Source organism: Atta cephalotes (genome assembly GCF_000143395.1).
Source record: "Atta cephalotes unplaced genomic scaffold scaffold00004, whole genome shotgun sequence".
Taxonomy (NCBI): domain Eukaryota; kingdom Metazoa; phylum Arthropoda; class Insecta; order Hymenoptera; family Formicidae; genus Atta; species Atta cephalotes.
Window position 1 is genome coordinate 7554354 of NW_012130068.1, and position 18384 is coordinate 7572737.

Below are 18384 nucleotides of genomic sequence, written 5' to 3' on the forward strand. Positions count from 1 at the left end.
TAACTATATATGTGTAGTATATATATATATATATATATATATATATATATATATATAGATAGCAATGTATATCAAAATCATTGAATCATACTTTGTAAATTTGTGTTTTTTTAAATTTGTGTTTATAACCACGCCTTGACCTGTTTCACCACAATTGGAATTGCTCTAATGTAATAAAAAATTAAAACCTACCCAGCAAACAAGCTGACATTATTTGTCATTATTTTGACGTCAAAATGATATTAAAGATGCTGATATTATTTGTCATTATTATCACGTCAAAATGACAACAAACGTCAATTTGTTTATTAGATAGTTAAGTGAAATTAAATTTCTAACAAATTCTGGATAATTCTTGATGTGACATCAACAAGTTTTTTTGCATAATATCTCACAATGACAGACAAACAATTGAATGATGAACAAAAAACGTAACATTGTCGAATTTTAAGGAGATCTTAAACACGATTAGTCATAGTGTAAGTAGAATTCTTATGGGCTTTCTACTTTTTACAATAAGCCATACCTAATCTTTAAATCTTAAGTCATAAGAAACTGATCAATTCTAGTCGATTATTCTTCTCACATTTGACTCATTAATTGTTCAATTTTTTATGGCTTAAGTCTTAAAGCTTATATAATGACTTATTGTAGAAAGTCTATTACACATAGACGATTTACGTCACTGATACATCACTTCATACAATTACAATATCTTATGCACACATAAAATTTCATATAACGTTTTAATTAGACATCTAAGTCCAATTCTTCAAGAATTTCACGTTGTTTCTTCATGCAAACTACTAGTCTGTGAACTAATATTTCGTAAATACAGATTGCACAGTTTTTATATAAAATAAATTATCACGATGTGACAGCTCTAAAGCGTCATATTGGATTAATTATATGAAATAGTAAAAATCTTAATTTTTTAATTTTTTTAATGTTTTTGACATAAACTCCATCTCACAGACACATAGAGGAAAGCCCCCTATTATGGGCGTCTAATAAGAGATAGCGGTTTCTGCTAAACTATTAAACGCTTCTACCATGAATTTATTGCTCTTGGATTGAAGACTATTTAATGGAAAATTCATTAGATCATGCCTGTAATCGTGGTAAAAAGAGATTTTAAAATTTATATGCCTTCAAGTTTCATTGAAATGAACCTTTAAATCTTGTTTATTATTTAATAAAAAGTAAATATTTGACAATAAATTCTTTATGATTGAGTAAGATCGTACTAATAGAAAAATACGGGATATGTTGAATTGCTTCATTACAGAAGTTAGATTTGATGATTATAAAAAAATCATAAGGCGTGGAAATCGTAATATGAGATATTCAGAGTATTTCTAATATGAAATAACCTATGCTTTTATGTCATTAGCAAACATTGTTGCTAAAGTATAAATTGTCATTGTACAATAATAAAAAGAATAACCAGAATAAACATCGAGTGCTGTTTCTGTGATGCTTAGTTCCAACTGAAAACAAGTTCTAGAAATCGCATTATTTTGCGCGCATACTGGCTATGTCTGTTTGTATTTTAGAAACATTAAAGTTTTTTGTAATATATGATGTACTTTGAGTTTTATTATCGATTTCTTGGAGCATTTCATATTAGGAGCACAATTTTTTGACTTTGCGATTTGTTCATTTTTTACATTTCTTTAATTTTCAAAAAAGGATTTGAATTAAATTTTACAAAATATTATCTTAAAGCTTATTAAATTCCTTTCAAAATGACTTATTATTTTTTTTAAATTCTATCAATAGACTTCTAACATTTATCCAAAATGAACTCGATATCTCATAATATTAATGCGTATATTTTAATCCTGGAAAAGGATTGTTGAATCTAATAGAAAAAAGTAATTGTTATACAAAAATTATATAATTTAAATAATATAGACGGTTTTAGGATCCTCCCTTTAATAACAGTATTAAGAGTAAGAGATATAATACACAAAATGCATGAATATGGCACAGCATAACATAAGATCGTCTAGATCAAAGAACATCTAGCATAAAGTCACATATTTTTATTTGCATAACATATTTATTGATCCAGATGGTCTTCTGCTCGCTATGCTTATGCATGTTATAGTTTTAATAGGATCATTATAATTGTTAATTTTGTTTGAGAAATTTGTAGGATTACAAGCTCTCTCTTAGACGTGATCGTGCCTCGTCCAGTTCAATGTACAAAAATTTAGTAATCATATGTGCTGCTCGAATCGCAAGTCTTCTACGGCTAGAAAATCCATCGAGAACTTGCTCTGAATCTGCAAATTTCTTATGAATTAACGTACTTTCACTTTTTTTGATCGAGAATAGTCTCTCTTTTGTAAATATTATAAATCATTGTGAATAAAGTGACTCAGCTGAATACACAAAAAATGTAGTAAATTTTAATAAATGTTTGTTTGAATAGTACTAATTAAATATTTACTAAATCTAAAAATATATTTATTTAGTATATAAAAACCATTAATTTCATTTAATTATATTATTTTTTATTGTGTAAATATTTATTTATTGTAAGCAAATGTTAGTTACTATTCAAATAAATATTTATTAAAATTTAATACATTTAATCATAATTTAATTAATTTATTTTGTACACAAATATCACAAAATTGTTCTTTATTCACGATACGACTCGCTTCTGAAAAATTTGTAAATACAAATGGATAATATAGCTTAAGCCAGAAGGATGTAGATTATAATTCTTGTTATAATCATACTTTTTTTTTAAAATAATTTCTATATATTGTAAATTTAAATTTAAGTTCATAATATAAAAATTACTTTGTATCTTAAATTCTTTGCTCCCTTCTATATTATAGAAACAAAATAAAGAATTAACAGAATCACGCGTGTAAGAATTCATTTGACATCAAGCGAACAAATTGTCGATTTAAAAGAAAAAATGTCCATTTGATTATCTCCAACATTCTACATATGTACAGCGTCTATAATAATGTCGAATCGATGAGCTTCCTAAAGGCTATTCTCAATCGACTAATTTTAAATTGAAGCCTTTCGTTTCGTCTGCCTTAAAAAAAAAATTTCGATAATACAATACTGAAATACACAGAACAGTATAACGATATCGTGCGTCACGGCATGTTCAGCTAACCATATGACGTATGACAATAAGACAAACGGAAAACGTCATTTCTGATGGAAACGCGACACGATTCTTGGACCGCAAAATGCTCCGATGATTCTGAGTCATTACTTTAAGTGCGCAAGATATAATTCCATAATGGAATTCCGAGTATTACACGCTATTCAAGTATTCTCAATGGGCTGTATTTTTGGTAATTTAGACCTGTTCTTAAACGGACTTTCGAATATAATTCTTCGAGAGATAAAAATTAAATGTAGAAATGAGTTTGTTATTCAATACGATAAAAACGTTCAAACATGCATTTTTTACAGCACGACTGGATGATGGCTGACCTGAAGAATCTCACCCTGAGCAGTGGTGGATCATCCAGGTACAGCGGTGATGAGCAGGTGCAGTTTATTCCAGGTGGGAGTCATCAGGTGACGATCAGATCACCTCCTCTCTCTTTACATTTGGAAAATCTCAACAATGCGGTCCACGGGTAAGAATAATTTATTATTGTAACGATTATACGTGTAAGCACAATTATAATTATTAATTTTATACGATATTCTATTTCAAATTAAAAAGAACAAAATTGATTGACCAATAAAAATTAATGGTAATCGAATTCTAAAAATTAATAACAGTAGAGTGATCAGTTATTTAAAAATTGTTTCAGTTATTTAAAAATCGATTTAAACAATACGATACTTTCATATAATTCAATGATAAAATTTCGAGATTGTTCTATTAAAAGTATTAATATAATATCATATTAGTATTAAAAATATCTTTATATATATTACAGTCTATATATTACATATATTATAATTTATAATATCTTCAAATTTATAATATCTTCAAATAATGGAGAAATGCATATGTCATAAATAAGTATGATGCGCATAGTATATTCTAATACATAAAATACATTAAACAAAAAGAATAAAATACATAGTCATGTTAGATTGTTCAGAAAGTTCTGCGATATTTTGTTAGATCAGAATTGTATATACAATATCTTTGTTAAAAATGAACAAAATTTAAATTTAAAAATAAAATTTTCAAGCTTGAAATCTCTACTTTCAAAAAGTTACTATAATTTTTGAGTTTATATGAATTTGATAACTTTTACATGCAGAAAACTATGAACTGAAAAAGAAAATTTTCTTTTTATTTTGTGAGTCTGTCACGTGCCACAAAAATTGCGAAAATTTTCTATTTATTGCAAAAACTTAGAATTTTTTCTACAAAATCGTTTTTTAAAAATTCCTACAATTTTTGCTTCTTGAATTATTCGAGAGTTAAATAAAAGGAATATTCTGACTTTGATTGCTTATAACTCCATTAAAAATCATTGTATCACAATTATAAGAAAATAGATTCTTAAAGCTGAAACATTGTTCTATCTATATAAGTGATGCAATTGTCAATTTAAAAGAAAAAAAATATGTATTTGAACTAAAAGTGTAATATTGCTTTATTTTTAATCGTTGCGCAATGATTATGATGACGGTAATGTCATATTTTTAGTTCCAATATATATACATATATTTTACACACATTAAAAAAAATAGTAGTTATACCATTCGATAAGTAAAGTTTCAGCTCCGAATTTGATTTTTAAATTGCGGTATGACTATTTTTAACGACATTTTTATGAGCAATCAAAATCAAAATCAGAGTGCTCTTTTATTCAACCGCGTGTAACTCGGTAACAAAAAATCACAGGAATATTTTTTAAAAACAGATTTTTAGGAAAAACTTTGAACTTTCATGTCAGATAGTCGAAAATTTCGCAACAAATATATTCTCTATGTAATTTTGAGCTAACAAAATACCGCAGAACTTTCTGAACAGCCTAATATTATTCTACCGTCAGTAAACTATCATCATTGAAGTAAAGGATTGAACTTTAATCGGATGACGTAGATTGATTAGATAGATGTGAATAAAGTACAGTTTAAAATAAATTTTTTATGTGAAAATACAGAATAAGAGAAAAAGTATAAAGAAAGGAATGTATTACGCCTGATTATATAAAAATTTTTTGTTATGTATGATAAAATTTGACATACTATATTATGTCATGCTTACGCATAAATTACTTGACTCATTTAAGTATTGGTAACAAAAAATGTGATCGATGAAAGCAAAAATAATGATTGCGAAAGTAGAATAGTAATGACTATGTTACTATGATAAAATTTATAATTTATCTTGCTTGTGATTATAAATAATCTTTTTAAAGCTATTAAGAGAGATTAAGAAGAATAAATAAATTGAAATCGTTACTAATATATTATATATCTTTTCTTCTTCAAAAAAAAACAACAAGATGACAATAAAAAATTAAGTTTGTCAGAAAAGAAATTATGTTTTAATTTGACAGAAAATTATTGATTTTCAATCAATTACCAATATAATCAAATAATATTGACAAAAGAATTAATTCTTAATATGATCAAATTCATATTTGTCACTTTTTTTCCATAACTTTTAAAAAATCGTTCTTTTTAAATTGTGACATGATTTTGAATTTATGATTTTTTTAAGAAATTAAATTAACTAATTTTAAATGATAATGATAAGATAATGTTTACATAAATAAATAATAAATATAAATAATTTTTAATGGTAATAATTCGAAAATTACGAATTTTTTAAATGATGTCACTTTTGAAGCAAAGAAGCGACATAATTGACATAACGGTAAAACTAAGGGAAAACTGTATTGCAACAAGAATTTTTATACTATTCTTCTACGCAGTATAATAGCACTTAGAAAGAAGGTCTCTTTGATTACTTCGAACTCTATCAAGCAACCTTCATTTCTGGCTGTAAGAAAAGGGAATCTAACTTCTTTGTTCGTTCTCGGATCCGTAAAACCGTTTGTGATCTATCGTTTAGCATGACAGTAGAATATTGATTTATACTAACACGATGTTATGATCTTTTTAAAAAAATATGTTTATATATATTTGATAAAAATATCTATCATCCATGTGATTACTAAAACACTTATAATATTTAATTAATCATACGAGCAATTTTATAATCAGAATAAATTATTACATAACATCCAGTTAATTACAATATTATTTTTGGAAACCTCGATTAATTTATTAAATCTATCTATTATATGTGAAAGAACAAGACTATTAATAAGCTTGAATGTGTAAAATATTTGTTTTTTTTTGCTCATAAATTAATTTTTATTTTTAATGCTAAATTGCTCTAAGATTCAATGAATATACAACTCATAGATGATTTAATAGTCTTGTTAGTTTAGTTCATCATCTTAAATTAACTTTGTATCATAATCTTGAGAGCAAGCTGTCATAGATTCATTCAGATGTCATAAACCAGAATTTGATGCGTCACGAAGATTGTGAATGAGAAGGGGAAGAATACAACCCTCGGACTACACGCGAACTTTCCCCTTAAATACTAAAGTCTAAAAGGGACCTCAAGGCTCTAGCTTCGATCGTACTTTTCTCAAGGCTTGTCCTTAAACTAGGATTTCGATTCAATTTAATCTGTCGCTAAAAATAACGTTCAATTTATGTGCTAAAATGCAGAGTTTCATTATAAAGTGACTTATAATATCTATAGACAACTTATTCCTGAATTGCGTGTCATGCAAATTAATTTATTATTATTGCTAATGACAGTCGGGATGAAAGTAATGTAAATGATTAATTTTTGCATGAGTAATAAAAATTATTATTCATAACTGATTACTGATAACTCTATTATTATCTCGAAAAAAGTTTGGGTATAGATGATAAATCTATCCTTCTGAATCAAAATAAATATTAATAAAAATTCATAGGTAAAAGAAGATAGCAATAGTTCCGAGATATTTTATATGGATATTATCAAATATAAACAATATCTATAATATATATCTATTAGCATATATCAATTTGCATGACAATCGATGCTAATTGTTTCAGAACCCGTATAACCATCACAGTCAAGGTTTTTGACCTCGCGAGAGGTTTCGATAAACCCGGACTTGGGCATTCTCTAAGATCGAGGAAACCCGTATGTGCAAACATGCGTGTAGTTCGAGTTTTACTCGTGATTTCAATTGCAATTTCTTGAAAGCAAACATCGAGATACACAGTCGGCTTCTGCAATTCTCTGACTCATCGCTGAGTACACCCAGTAACGCATCGGACAAAGACGCCTTTCCTTTGTGCGACTCTCTCGATGACTCTTGCGAGTCAGTCAAGCGAATAAAAGATGCATCCCAACTACGTGTACACTTTCATTGTAGTTTTGAGAAAGATAACAAACTAGTTCGGATCAGTATTTCAAGAAGAAAATGAATCTTTACGAAAGAATAAAATCCTTTTGTAATTTTCTTTATTCTATTTATTTTGTATAAGAAATATGATTTACGGAATGTGAAGCATTTCTTTTTTTAAGTAGTTGAACTCAATTCAGATAGTCATATTGTAGAATGGACATTTCACGTGTATAAAGCACTGTAAAATAGAAAGTCGCTGCTTGATACTTGAAATTTTTATAGTGCCATTACATTTTAATGTCATACATATGAAAAATCGATAGACAACGAGCAGAACTTATAGGAAAGTTTGTAGAGGACAAGGTTTTGTAAGACTGGACTACAAACACAGAGAGGTGTAATCGAATGAATTCTCCAATAATTCTACTATTAATCGATATTATATAAAAATACTGAAAATTACACATTCGCATTTTTACCGCGTTAGTATATTCAATAGACTATTCATTTGCAATTCGATCAGAAATATAAAAACACATTTAGAAGATTTTTGCTACACTTAAATACTAAATGTGCAAAATCGATGTACTTTTGTAATTTTTTTAATAATAAATTGAAATAAATTAACCATATTATTATAAATCTTACATGTTATGTGAAACTATGATAGATAATTTAAAAATAAATTAAGTAGTTTTTTTATTCAGAAGTATTGTACTATAATTTACATGATAAAAGTGTTATATTCTTTTCATGCATGTTGATATTTAAGTTCAATGTCGAAGTCGGTGAGTTTTTGCGCTTATTCATGATTCTACATAAAGTTCTGAAATCTATTGAAAGTGAACAATATCCATCAATGGCAAAATGCGTAGAGTTCTATTGGTTTCACTTGATCGCCGAATCTTTACAAGATATGTTCCGATTATCCAACCAATGAATAAGTTTATTTTCACTAATGCTCGGTTGAGTCTCTTTTGCGAATTAATATCAACGTTCTCTCACAGTTTTCTCAAGATTTATTTACCATATCTTGCCAGCTTATCACTTTTATTTCAGTTTTTTTTTCAATGTAAGTTTTTTCCTTAATGAGCACTATTCAGATAGATGTCATTTATTTAACGTCATTTTAATTAGTCATTCTTATGACGAATGTGACATTTAAAATGTCCAAACATCGTAAAAATGATGTGGATTTGTCACAAGTACATAACGTCATAAATCCATGTTAAAAATACGTTATTTTTTTTCGTGTTATTGACGATAACATGGTGTCGTCCATTTGGCGTCATTAATTAATTATTCTTAATTAGTTATTCTGACAAATCTATACGGTCCCTAAGCGAAGTGAAAATTACAAAAATGAACAAATTTGTTAGATGTTGAAGTTAGAAATATTCTAGTAAATTATTTTTGTAATTTTCACCTCGTTTTAAGAATCATAATAAGCTTCTTGACGTCTAAACATCGTAAAAATGACGTGAATTCTTATCACTCACACACAACGTCATAAACAACGTCATAAATTGACATCAAAAATACTTCGTTATTTTCGTGTTATTAATGGAATAAATGTATGATGTTATTAATTGATCAATAATAATGTTACTAGTATGTCAATTAGCCATTTATTCGACATCATTAAGTATGACATCGTAAAGACATCATAAATAAATGACGTCATTAATTGATCAAGAAGATGACATCGTTATTACATTTTAAAGGTCACATAACAATTAATAATCAATCAATAATTTAAAACTAATTATCATTAAAATAACGACAACTTGCTACCAGAGTTGCTGAACGACAGGTAGAATATACCAGTAAACCAGTAAAACTGGCTGCATAGACTTGGCAAGTAGTAAGAAGTCGAGAAAAAATTATTCCGAATGAGCACGATTCAAGATTCTCATAAAAAATGAAATCACGATAGTGAATCGTGTAAATGATGATTAGATGCAGTCATAGAAATATTTACATCCTCTCGGTACAGCGGCATGTTACATTTGATCGAATATAATCGGACAAAGCAGTAAAAATCTCGAGTACATTTTTGTCTTCCTTTGACGTTAGAAAATAGACGTTAGAAAACTTTCACGCAGCCGTAACCGCGACAGGAATTGCAGAAAGTCTACAACGCAGAGCGCACGCAAATTCGTTATTAGCTACAAGATGTAATGATACACTGTGATGGTACACGCTGCAAATAGTATAAAAGGAATAACTCCGACGAGAATGACGAGAGGCATTCAATTTTTTCTACGAACATCTATTATGCGCTATTATAATACTGTTAATAATTAAATTCGATATTTTATGCGTATCATGGCAATAAATTGTCTTTTAATATGTTTGCACGTTACAGTAAATTAGAGAGAAATTTAATAAGATAGAAGGTGAGAGATATATACAGGGTAACTGAAATAACGCCCACTAATCATACAGTGCTATTCCTAATAAAAAACCAAGTCGAAAAGTTCTCTATCATTTTGCAATTTTTGCAATAGTTAACGAGATATTAATTTCTAAAAATTGTTGAATAAACGAATAAAATCGATGTTTAAGATAATTTTAAGATATCTTTCTTTGAAATATTTTTAAGACCTCTTAAAACATTCTTAAAAATATCTTAAAGCTATCTTATACGTCGCGATTTTGCTCATTGGATAACTAAAAAAAATATGGCGAAAATTTCAAAATGATAGAGGAGTTTTCGTCTCAGTTTTTTATTAGGAATAACACTATATGATTAGTGGATTATTATATATGGATTATTTCAGTTACACCCTGTATACACACACAACGTATGTACACGTTCGTACACCATTGTTCTTTAAATCTGGAAGTGACCATGAATTAAATATTCAGTGTCCTTTATAATTTTGCATCTACCTCACGTTCAACAGCTAGCGCGCTAGCATTTTCGAAGACAATCAGTCTCGTTATTCAATGTCATGGATTAATGGCATTGGCATCGCATACGCAAAGTGAACGCAAATTGTATAAAAATGTAGAGGATACGCTTTTAACATCCAATCGTCGCTTTTTTTGGCATCTGTGATGGCAAATCCATTTTTCACTATTTACGATATTTCTCTCTCTCTCTCTTTCTCTTTTACGAAATATATACCTAAAAATCTCTTTGATTTCAAATAAATCGACGCGTATCTGCTGTATTCAACAATTACATGTGATTATTTAATTAATGTGCACTGAAAAAATGTGAGAAAAAAATTTGTTAACTTGACTAAATATATTTAAATATTTTAGTTTATAGTGATGATTTAGTTCAAGTATTTATATGTTTAAGGTAAATATGAATTAATAATGTAAATGTGAATTATGTCAACATGTTATTATTTGTTTGAATTAACAAATATTTGCTTAACAAGTCCATGACCACATTTAATTGAATCAATTAATATTTTTTTGAAATAGCAACTTTTTTTCTCAAGTGTGTATTCTCAAGCAGAAAACGAGAAGCAGACATATTATATAATGGAAATATCATGCAAAGATTGTTACATAAAAATTCTTAGGATTTCTGCGGATTTTTGTATTTATAGAACTATTTAAATAAAAAATTCTTGTATTTGTCAAAATTTTAGTGCTTAAATATTTCTGTATGAATTTATATAGATATATCTTGTATTCGTCTAGATATTCTTGTATTCGTCAAAATTTTAGTGCTTAAATATTAATTAAATATTAATAATCTATATAAATTCATACAGAAATATTTAAGCACTAAAATTTTGACGAATACAAGAATTTTTTTATTTAAATATCTGATTCTGCAAACTGCATGTTGAAATCTTTTTCGATCTTGCGAAACGTAATCATAAGCAGAACCAAGAGTAATATCATTTATTAAAGACAAGCAATTTAATAATTTTTTTGTGCTAATAAGCACCTTTATAAGAATATTAATAATCAGATATTAATAATCAGATATTAATCTTAAATCTGTATAAATAATTTCGACGCGCAGTTGCCGAATCAGAAACACATATATACAATTATGCAGAAATATTTAAGCACTAAGATCCACTTTGACAAAATATAGAAATTCTCTTACTTAATAAGATTCATTGTCATCGATCCAAATTTATATCATACTATAAAACTATACTATACAGAGAGATACGTGCGTTATCGGACGAATGTAGACATTCAGTTACTGGCACAGCTGGCGAAGCTAACAACCGGAAATATTTTGTTGTTATAGCGGCTCGCAGAACAATCTTCACTGCAGTTGCAATGGCGCCACGTCGAACGGAGCTGCGGTATGCACCGGTGGTGTTCTGGCCAGGAAGGTGCCGAACCACAGCGGCGCCAGTCCTGGTCAGAGTAAAAGGCCGGCGGTATCACTGACGCATCTCCCGAAAAGGCCACCGGTCGACGTGGAGTTCAAGAACCTGGCCTACAGCGTGTCCGAAGGCAGAAAGAGAGGTGAGACTCAAAGAAGAACTCCAATTGCAATTACACGGTCTATTCCGGGAGAAAGTCCAATTCGCGTTCTAGCAGAGCGCGGTAGAGTCATTATTATGACTCGCGATCGTTATTACAAGAATGAAATAAAAAGGAAATTGGAGGAAAAAGGAGGTGGAATGAGTGAGTCCTCCGACTTTAATCAAATCAACTGCTTATGCCTCGGAATAACATATCCGCACGATGTATTTTCGACGCCGCGCGTTATCGATTCAATAACAGCTTGCTGGAACGAAGACATAGATAATTGAAGGCGTTAGAGCAATCGGATTGAAGTGGCGAATCGAATATATGAGAATATGTACCATCAAGTAGGCTTTTCGTTTCACGTTCAACGTGTGTGAACGACCTGATCGAAAAAAATCGATAGAAATGCACGAGCAGGTAGCTGTTTCGGCGCAATTGCATCGTCCAAAGTGCAGCTGCACTAACGATAAAGAGGTCAGCCAGAGTTTGTCTATTCAAAGGATATTCGATTCGAATACATCTCTATATAATCATTTACTGGTACAGCATTGGCAAAATCATAAAGAATTTTGGCAATCAACTACGCCAGAAATGGAACGTTTATACTTTCATTATAAAGTACTGTTTATCTATTTTTGCATTTGCTGGCTACATTAATCATTTCAACATATTATTCAAAATCGCATAATATTATATATATTTAATACATCTTATGTATACAGTGGTACATTTGGAAAGTTTCAATTTTTTTAAAGTCTTTATTTTAAGAAGATTCACGAATCTTCAGCGGGGTATAATCCGCACTGCGGATATAAAATATATTAGAATATAAAGGAATACATTTCTTGTGTGTCCTCTATTTCTCTCTCCGCTTTCTATTACAGGATATAAAACCATTCTAAAATGCGTGAACGGAAAATTCAGATCTGGAGAGCTGACGGCTATTATGGGACCGTCCGGCGCTGGAAAGAGCACGCTTATGAATGTTTTAGCAGGCTATAAGTAAGATTATGTCGACAGAAAATTAACAGCCCATTAGGATTGAACGATAATTGTAATTGTTTCCCAATATCTTCTAGAACATCGCATTTGAGTGGCTCGGTGCTGATAAATGGAAAGGACAGAAATCTCAGAACATTTCGAAAGATGTCCTGTTACATTATGCAGGACGATCGACTTCTACCGCACCTGACCGTTTATGAGGCGATGACCGTTTCAGCAAATCTAAAGTTGGGGAAGGACATCAGCGCGACTGCCAAGAAAGTAGTGGTACGATAAACATTTTTTTCTTTTTACATAATGAAAGTGTGAATCTTATTCAGAATGTCCTGTGCTTGAAATCCATTGTAATCGAATTGGCAGATCGAGGAGATTATCGAAACTCTTGGTCTACGCGAAGCTAGCAATACGCAGACTCAAAGTCTCAGCGGCGGTCAGAGGAAGAGGCTGTCGATAGCGCTAGAACTTGTTAACAATCCCCCGGTTATGTTCTTCGACGAGCCTACTTCTGGTTTAGATAGCTCTGCTTGTTTCCAGTGTCTAAGTTTGCTCAAATCCCTAAGCAGAGGAGGTAAAATTCCCACGGGATTTTCCACGCTTTCACGCGTTTATAAGCAGAAAGGGAATCATTACCGATTCATGCTTTTACAGGAAGGACAATCATATGCACGATCCACCAACCGAGTGCGCGACTGTTCGAGATGTTTGATCATTTGTATCTACTTGCCGAAGGTCAGTGTATATATCAGGGTAATGTTGGTGGTTTAGTGCCCTTTTTGTCATCGATGGGTCTTGACTGCCCGAGTTATCATAATCCAGCAGATTATGGCAAGTATACTGATAAAGTTTTCTAATCAATCCAAATTTCAATTGTTTAAACCATGATTTCTTTCGTTTGATAAACTGATTTAGGATAAGATTAATTTCAATTTGAATGAGATTTGGAACATCTTTGGAACATGTGATGTGTTAACGAAATCTTATTGGTTCAGTGATGGAAGTCGCTTGCGGGGAGCACGGCGAGTGTGTTCACAAACTCGTAATGGCTGTGAACAACGGTAAATGCAACAACTATCAGCATCATCAGGCAGCCATCGCCGCGGCGCAGACGGTATCGAATGACATCGCCAAGGAATCGCCGCAGGAGCAGACGAAACCGGAAGGCGTCGCTCTGATACCCAACGGAGTCGCGAAATCGTCAACTGGCACAACAGTGATCAATATGCCAGTTTCTTGTACAACGTCGTTGTTGGACAGCGCAGAAAGCATAGAGCAAAAGGTCGGCTTCCCGACGAATGGTTGGATGCAATTCTGGATACTGCTCAAGAGGACATTTATGTCTCAGATACGAGACTTGGTAAATACATCGTACTCACGTAGAAAATATCCTTCTCTACCTATTTTTCTAAGGAAAATGACATTTCATTAACAAATAAAAAATAATCGATTTTAAAAATTGCGCAAACAACTATATTATATTGTTAAACTTGATTCAATTTTATATCGTAAAAGAAAATACATGTTATTTAATGGAAATTTTTGATTAGTAACATCTAATCCTTAAGATATCTGATTTTTGCTGTATCTCTTTCATAGACACTAACAAAGGTAAGACTGATCTCGCATATAATCGTCGGCTTCCTGATCGGCGCAATTTATTATGACATCGGCAACGAGGCCTCAGAGGTCATGAGTAATGCCGGATGTGTCTTCTTTACGGTGATGTTTCTTATGTTCACCGCCATGATGCCTACGATATTAACATGTAAATGATTTATAATATTATATAAGAAAATATGTTCGCAAAGCGATTTATTACTCATTTTATTATCACTATGTCACTTTTAGTTCCGATGGAAATGTCCGTGTTTGTGAGAGAGCATCTGAACTACTGGTACTCAGTGAAAGCTTTTTACCTCGCGAGAACGTTGGCGGACTTGCCGTTCCAAGTAAGTACAATTTACGGTCTACGTTGTCCAATTAGAGCCAGACACATCGGGGCGACTCACGCGATGGTAAATTATTACAGATGATGTACTCTATAGCCTACGTAATGATCGTATACTTCATTACGTCGCAACCATTAGAGACGGAGCGTTTTCTTATGTACTTAAATATATGCATACTGACATCGCTGGTCTCGCAATCCATCGGTCTGCTGATAGGAGCAGCAATGAGTGTAGAGGTAATGTCAATAATCAAAACACACCACAAAGTATACCACTGTCCCTAAGAACAATTTCCTTATACTATTATCTTTTAAAAAATGCACATGATTGATTTTTTCAGTTTTTTTTCGATCTTCTTTGTTATTTAATCCTAACAATATCATTAACAGAGTGGAGTGTTCATCGGACCCGTGACGTCGGTTCCGATCATTCTGTTCTCCGGCTTCTTTGTTAACTTCAACGCCGTACCAAAGTATCTAAAGTTCCTCTCGTACGTGAGCTACGTGAGGTACGGCTTCGAAGGCGCCATGATCTCCGTGTACGGTTACAATCGGGCGAAGCTCAAGTGTTCCGAGTATTACTGCCACTTCAAGAGTCCGACGAAGTTTCTCGAACAGATGGCCATGGAGAACGCGGTCTACTGGGTGGACGTTGTCGCCCTGCTCGGCTTTCTGCTCGTTCTCAGAGTGGCCGTTTACTTCGTGCTAAAACTCAAGCTGCGATCCCTTCGTTAAATACTCCGACAGGAGTCCAGGACAGACAATAATCGATCACATCACGATTCTACGACCGCCATAAACTACGATCTGGATATCATCAAAGATCATACTTTCGTAAATACGAGAGGAACCAACAATGAGGAAGAGAATCGAGATTATTTCGATCTTAAAATTGGGAAAGATAGAACTGTATACTTAATAAATACCAGCGACAAATATCGTTGTGTAAAAGGAAAATTACGAGAAAGAACAAAAACTTAATAGGGACATTAAAATAATCCGGTAAATCGTCACTTTAATTCGAACATTCGTATGACATGCGAACTTTGATACGTGATTTGTTAGAGATCGCAAGATCTTTATTTTATTTTCCATCTCTTTCTCTAAAGTATAATATTTTTTTATGAATTCCAATGATGTAGCGTTAACGCTTCAAGGGGTGCTTAATTATTGATCGTAGTGGTGTTTTTGGTACCAAACCAAATGATCTCTGCCGTTGGCATAAGATGATACACTATCGTACTTTGTTAGTTCGAGTAAAATAGCTACCAGTTACCGCGAAAACTCGAATCTGATTAAAAACGAATCGTAATCTTAGATAGGCATTTAAGTAAGTAGTCCAGGCAGAAGTTAGGCTACTTTCAATTGCGCATTGACAACAGTAAGCCGATTCGCGACGGCAATACGTCGGGCTATCCGGTATCGAATTAAAACCGCGAACGTTTATAGCCAATTACTACGAACTCGCCAGGAGCCTTAGGCCCATTTGAGACTTCGTGTCCCTCCAACGAACGCGAACGCGAACAAAATAGTGATTTCTATAGGTAGGCAGGGTAGGATATACGGATCGTTAAAACAAGTTTTTCATTCTCATCTTACATTACACATAATTCACCACGTTCAATTGTGGCTACGACGGATATTTCGATGGTAAATGAATCGCATTATTTATATTTTATGATCATAATATCTCAAACAGCAGCAATTTGCGAACACCGAGAGCAATGATCGTTCACGACATTTTATCAAGACGATTATAGAAATCGCGTCGTTTCATATAATCACGTAATCGCTCTTTCTTCATATCGTAATTTCATTAACGATTTACCTAATAGCTAATAATTATTATCATAAAGCGGGAAATGATGGGGAAGAGAAGCGTTTATTGTAAAAAGCTCACACTTGACCAATCACTAGCTGCCTGAGCGTTGCTTCTAAGTGCGAGTACTAAGTGTTGTTACACATAGTCTATAAAAAATCCGAGCAGTGGAAGAATTGTATAGTTGTATAAAGCGAAAGATGAGATAAATTGTGCGTTAATGAGAGAGAGAGAGAGAGAGAGAGAAAGTACGTTGTTTCTTTTAATAATACAATTTGCGGCCTACGCGCGAGTATACATCCCTTCGGATTTATTCAATAATTGGCGGAGATGGCGATGATTAAAATTATATTGTAAATATTTTCAATTGGTTTTGATACAATCGAGACTCGCTCCAAATATATTAATATTAATCGGTGTGGCCGTAATCATCAAGAAAATGTTAACATGGGAAGAGGCGATATATGTAGTATGGATGTTGATTTTACAGGAATAAGAGCGTGTTTTATTTTTAAAAGTAAAAAAGGATATTAGTTACGATATTTTTTATGTTACGCACAATGCTAGGTGTACATAACAATGAATATATTTTCCACTTTTTTGTATCAATGAATGAATGTCGGCAAGGGCAGAACGACAAGGCAATACAGTTTATCGTGAAAATTATTATTTTGTGTATCTTATCCGATAATCTCGCAATATTTTCTATTACAAGTATATATTGTATTTGTCGGTAATGGTAATATTGTTTAGCTAATTATATATGTAGCAAAATTACATTCGTTATCCATATAAGTGGGAGGAACAGTATTTATATTTTGATATTATTTTTACTTTATACTCACATTTCTTTATTACATTATCACTTTATTATTATACATTACCAGAAACCATATTGTATAGCAATATGGAAAAAAATATTTAAGTTTGAGTATTTAGGTTTATGTATAAATACGAAATATTGTAATAGTCAAGATATAATTTCTTTGAACCGCCCGATATTATTATGCGTTATCTTGTATAATGATTATATAATAATTTCCTCTTTCTTGCCATGTGACAACTCTTTGAATTTAGAACAATTTTTAGATAATGCTGCAATAGATATTAATTTCTAAAGAATATATAATTAATCCACGCATATGATAATTTTATTCTATTTTATTTCATAAACTATTATATGATAATAGTATTATATAACGTTGCTAAATATGTATATCTTTATTACTGAAATATTACTGAGATTTTTAGAAGTCTAGCTATTGTAAAATATATTTTTCCAACATTGAAATGCAGAATCAAATATCGTTTTTCGTTGAAGAATGTGCATGCATATTTTTCGCGTCATATGATTTTAATATTGGATTAATATTGTATTAAATTAAAAGAAGATATGTGCATTAACCTGCAAGGATGAAAAATAAATTTCTATATTTTTAGAGTTATATGTCTTACAAGGTCTTATTGATTGTATTTGTTGCACTTATTACTTGTTGTCGAAAAGATATATGGCTTAATTATCACGATAGTGATACGAGAAGAGAGATAATTTTAAAGCACAAATTTATTGCTTTAATTTATTGTATCTTTCGTTATTATAGGTTATTGTATTATAATATTTAATTTCTATATTGCTTGCTGAATTGACAGACGAATATATATTTTTATATATATATATATATATATATATATATATATATATATATATATATATACTACAATATAGTTAGTTAGTTATTCGTTTACGTGTCGTTACGTTACGTTAAGTACTATAC

General features: G+C 31.1%; 1 protein-coding gene across 1 annotated transcript; it reads left to right on the forward strand.

Moving 5' to 3' along the window:
- The first annotated feature begins 3462 nt into the window (after window positions 1–3462).
- On the forward strand, window positions 3463–15525 carry LOC105626033 (ATP-binding cassette sub-family G member 4). Its single transcript, XM_012207346.1, has 11 exons — window positions 3463–3623; window positions 11614–11837; window positions 12728–12845; window positions 12923–13112; window positions 13206–13413; window positions 13494–13670; window positions 13835–14199; window positions 14439–14607; window positions 14691–14791; window positions 14872–15027; window positions 15181–15525. The coding sequence occupies exons 1-11, from the start codon at window positions 3463–3465 to the stop codon at window positions 15523–15525; spliced, it is 2214 nt and encodes a 737-aa protein (XP_012062736.1).
- Window positions 15526–18384: the final 2859 nt, after the last annotated feature.

Bases quoted from the DNA above. Each gene is read 5' to 3' on its own strand.
- LOC105626033 (XM_012207346.1), top strand. From the start codon at position 3,463: ATGATGGCTGACCTGAAGAATCTCACCCTGAGCAGTGGTGGATCATCC. The intron at 12,846-12,922 runs GTAAGATTATGT...AATATCTTCTAG, and splicing joins AATGTTTTAGCAGGCTATAA to AACATCGCATTTGAGTGGCT. The intron at 13,414-13,493 runs GTAAAATTCCCA...ATGCTTTTACAG, and splicing joins CAAATCCCTAAGCAGAGGAG to GAAGGACAATCATATGCACG.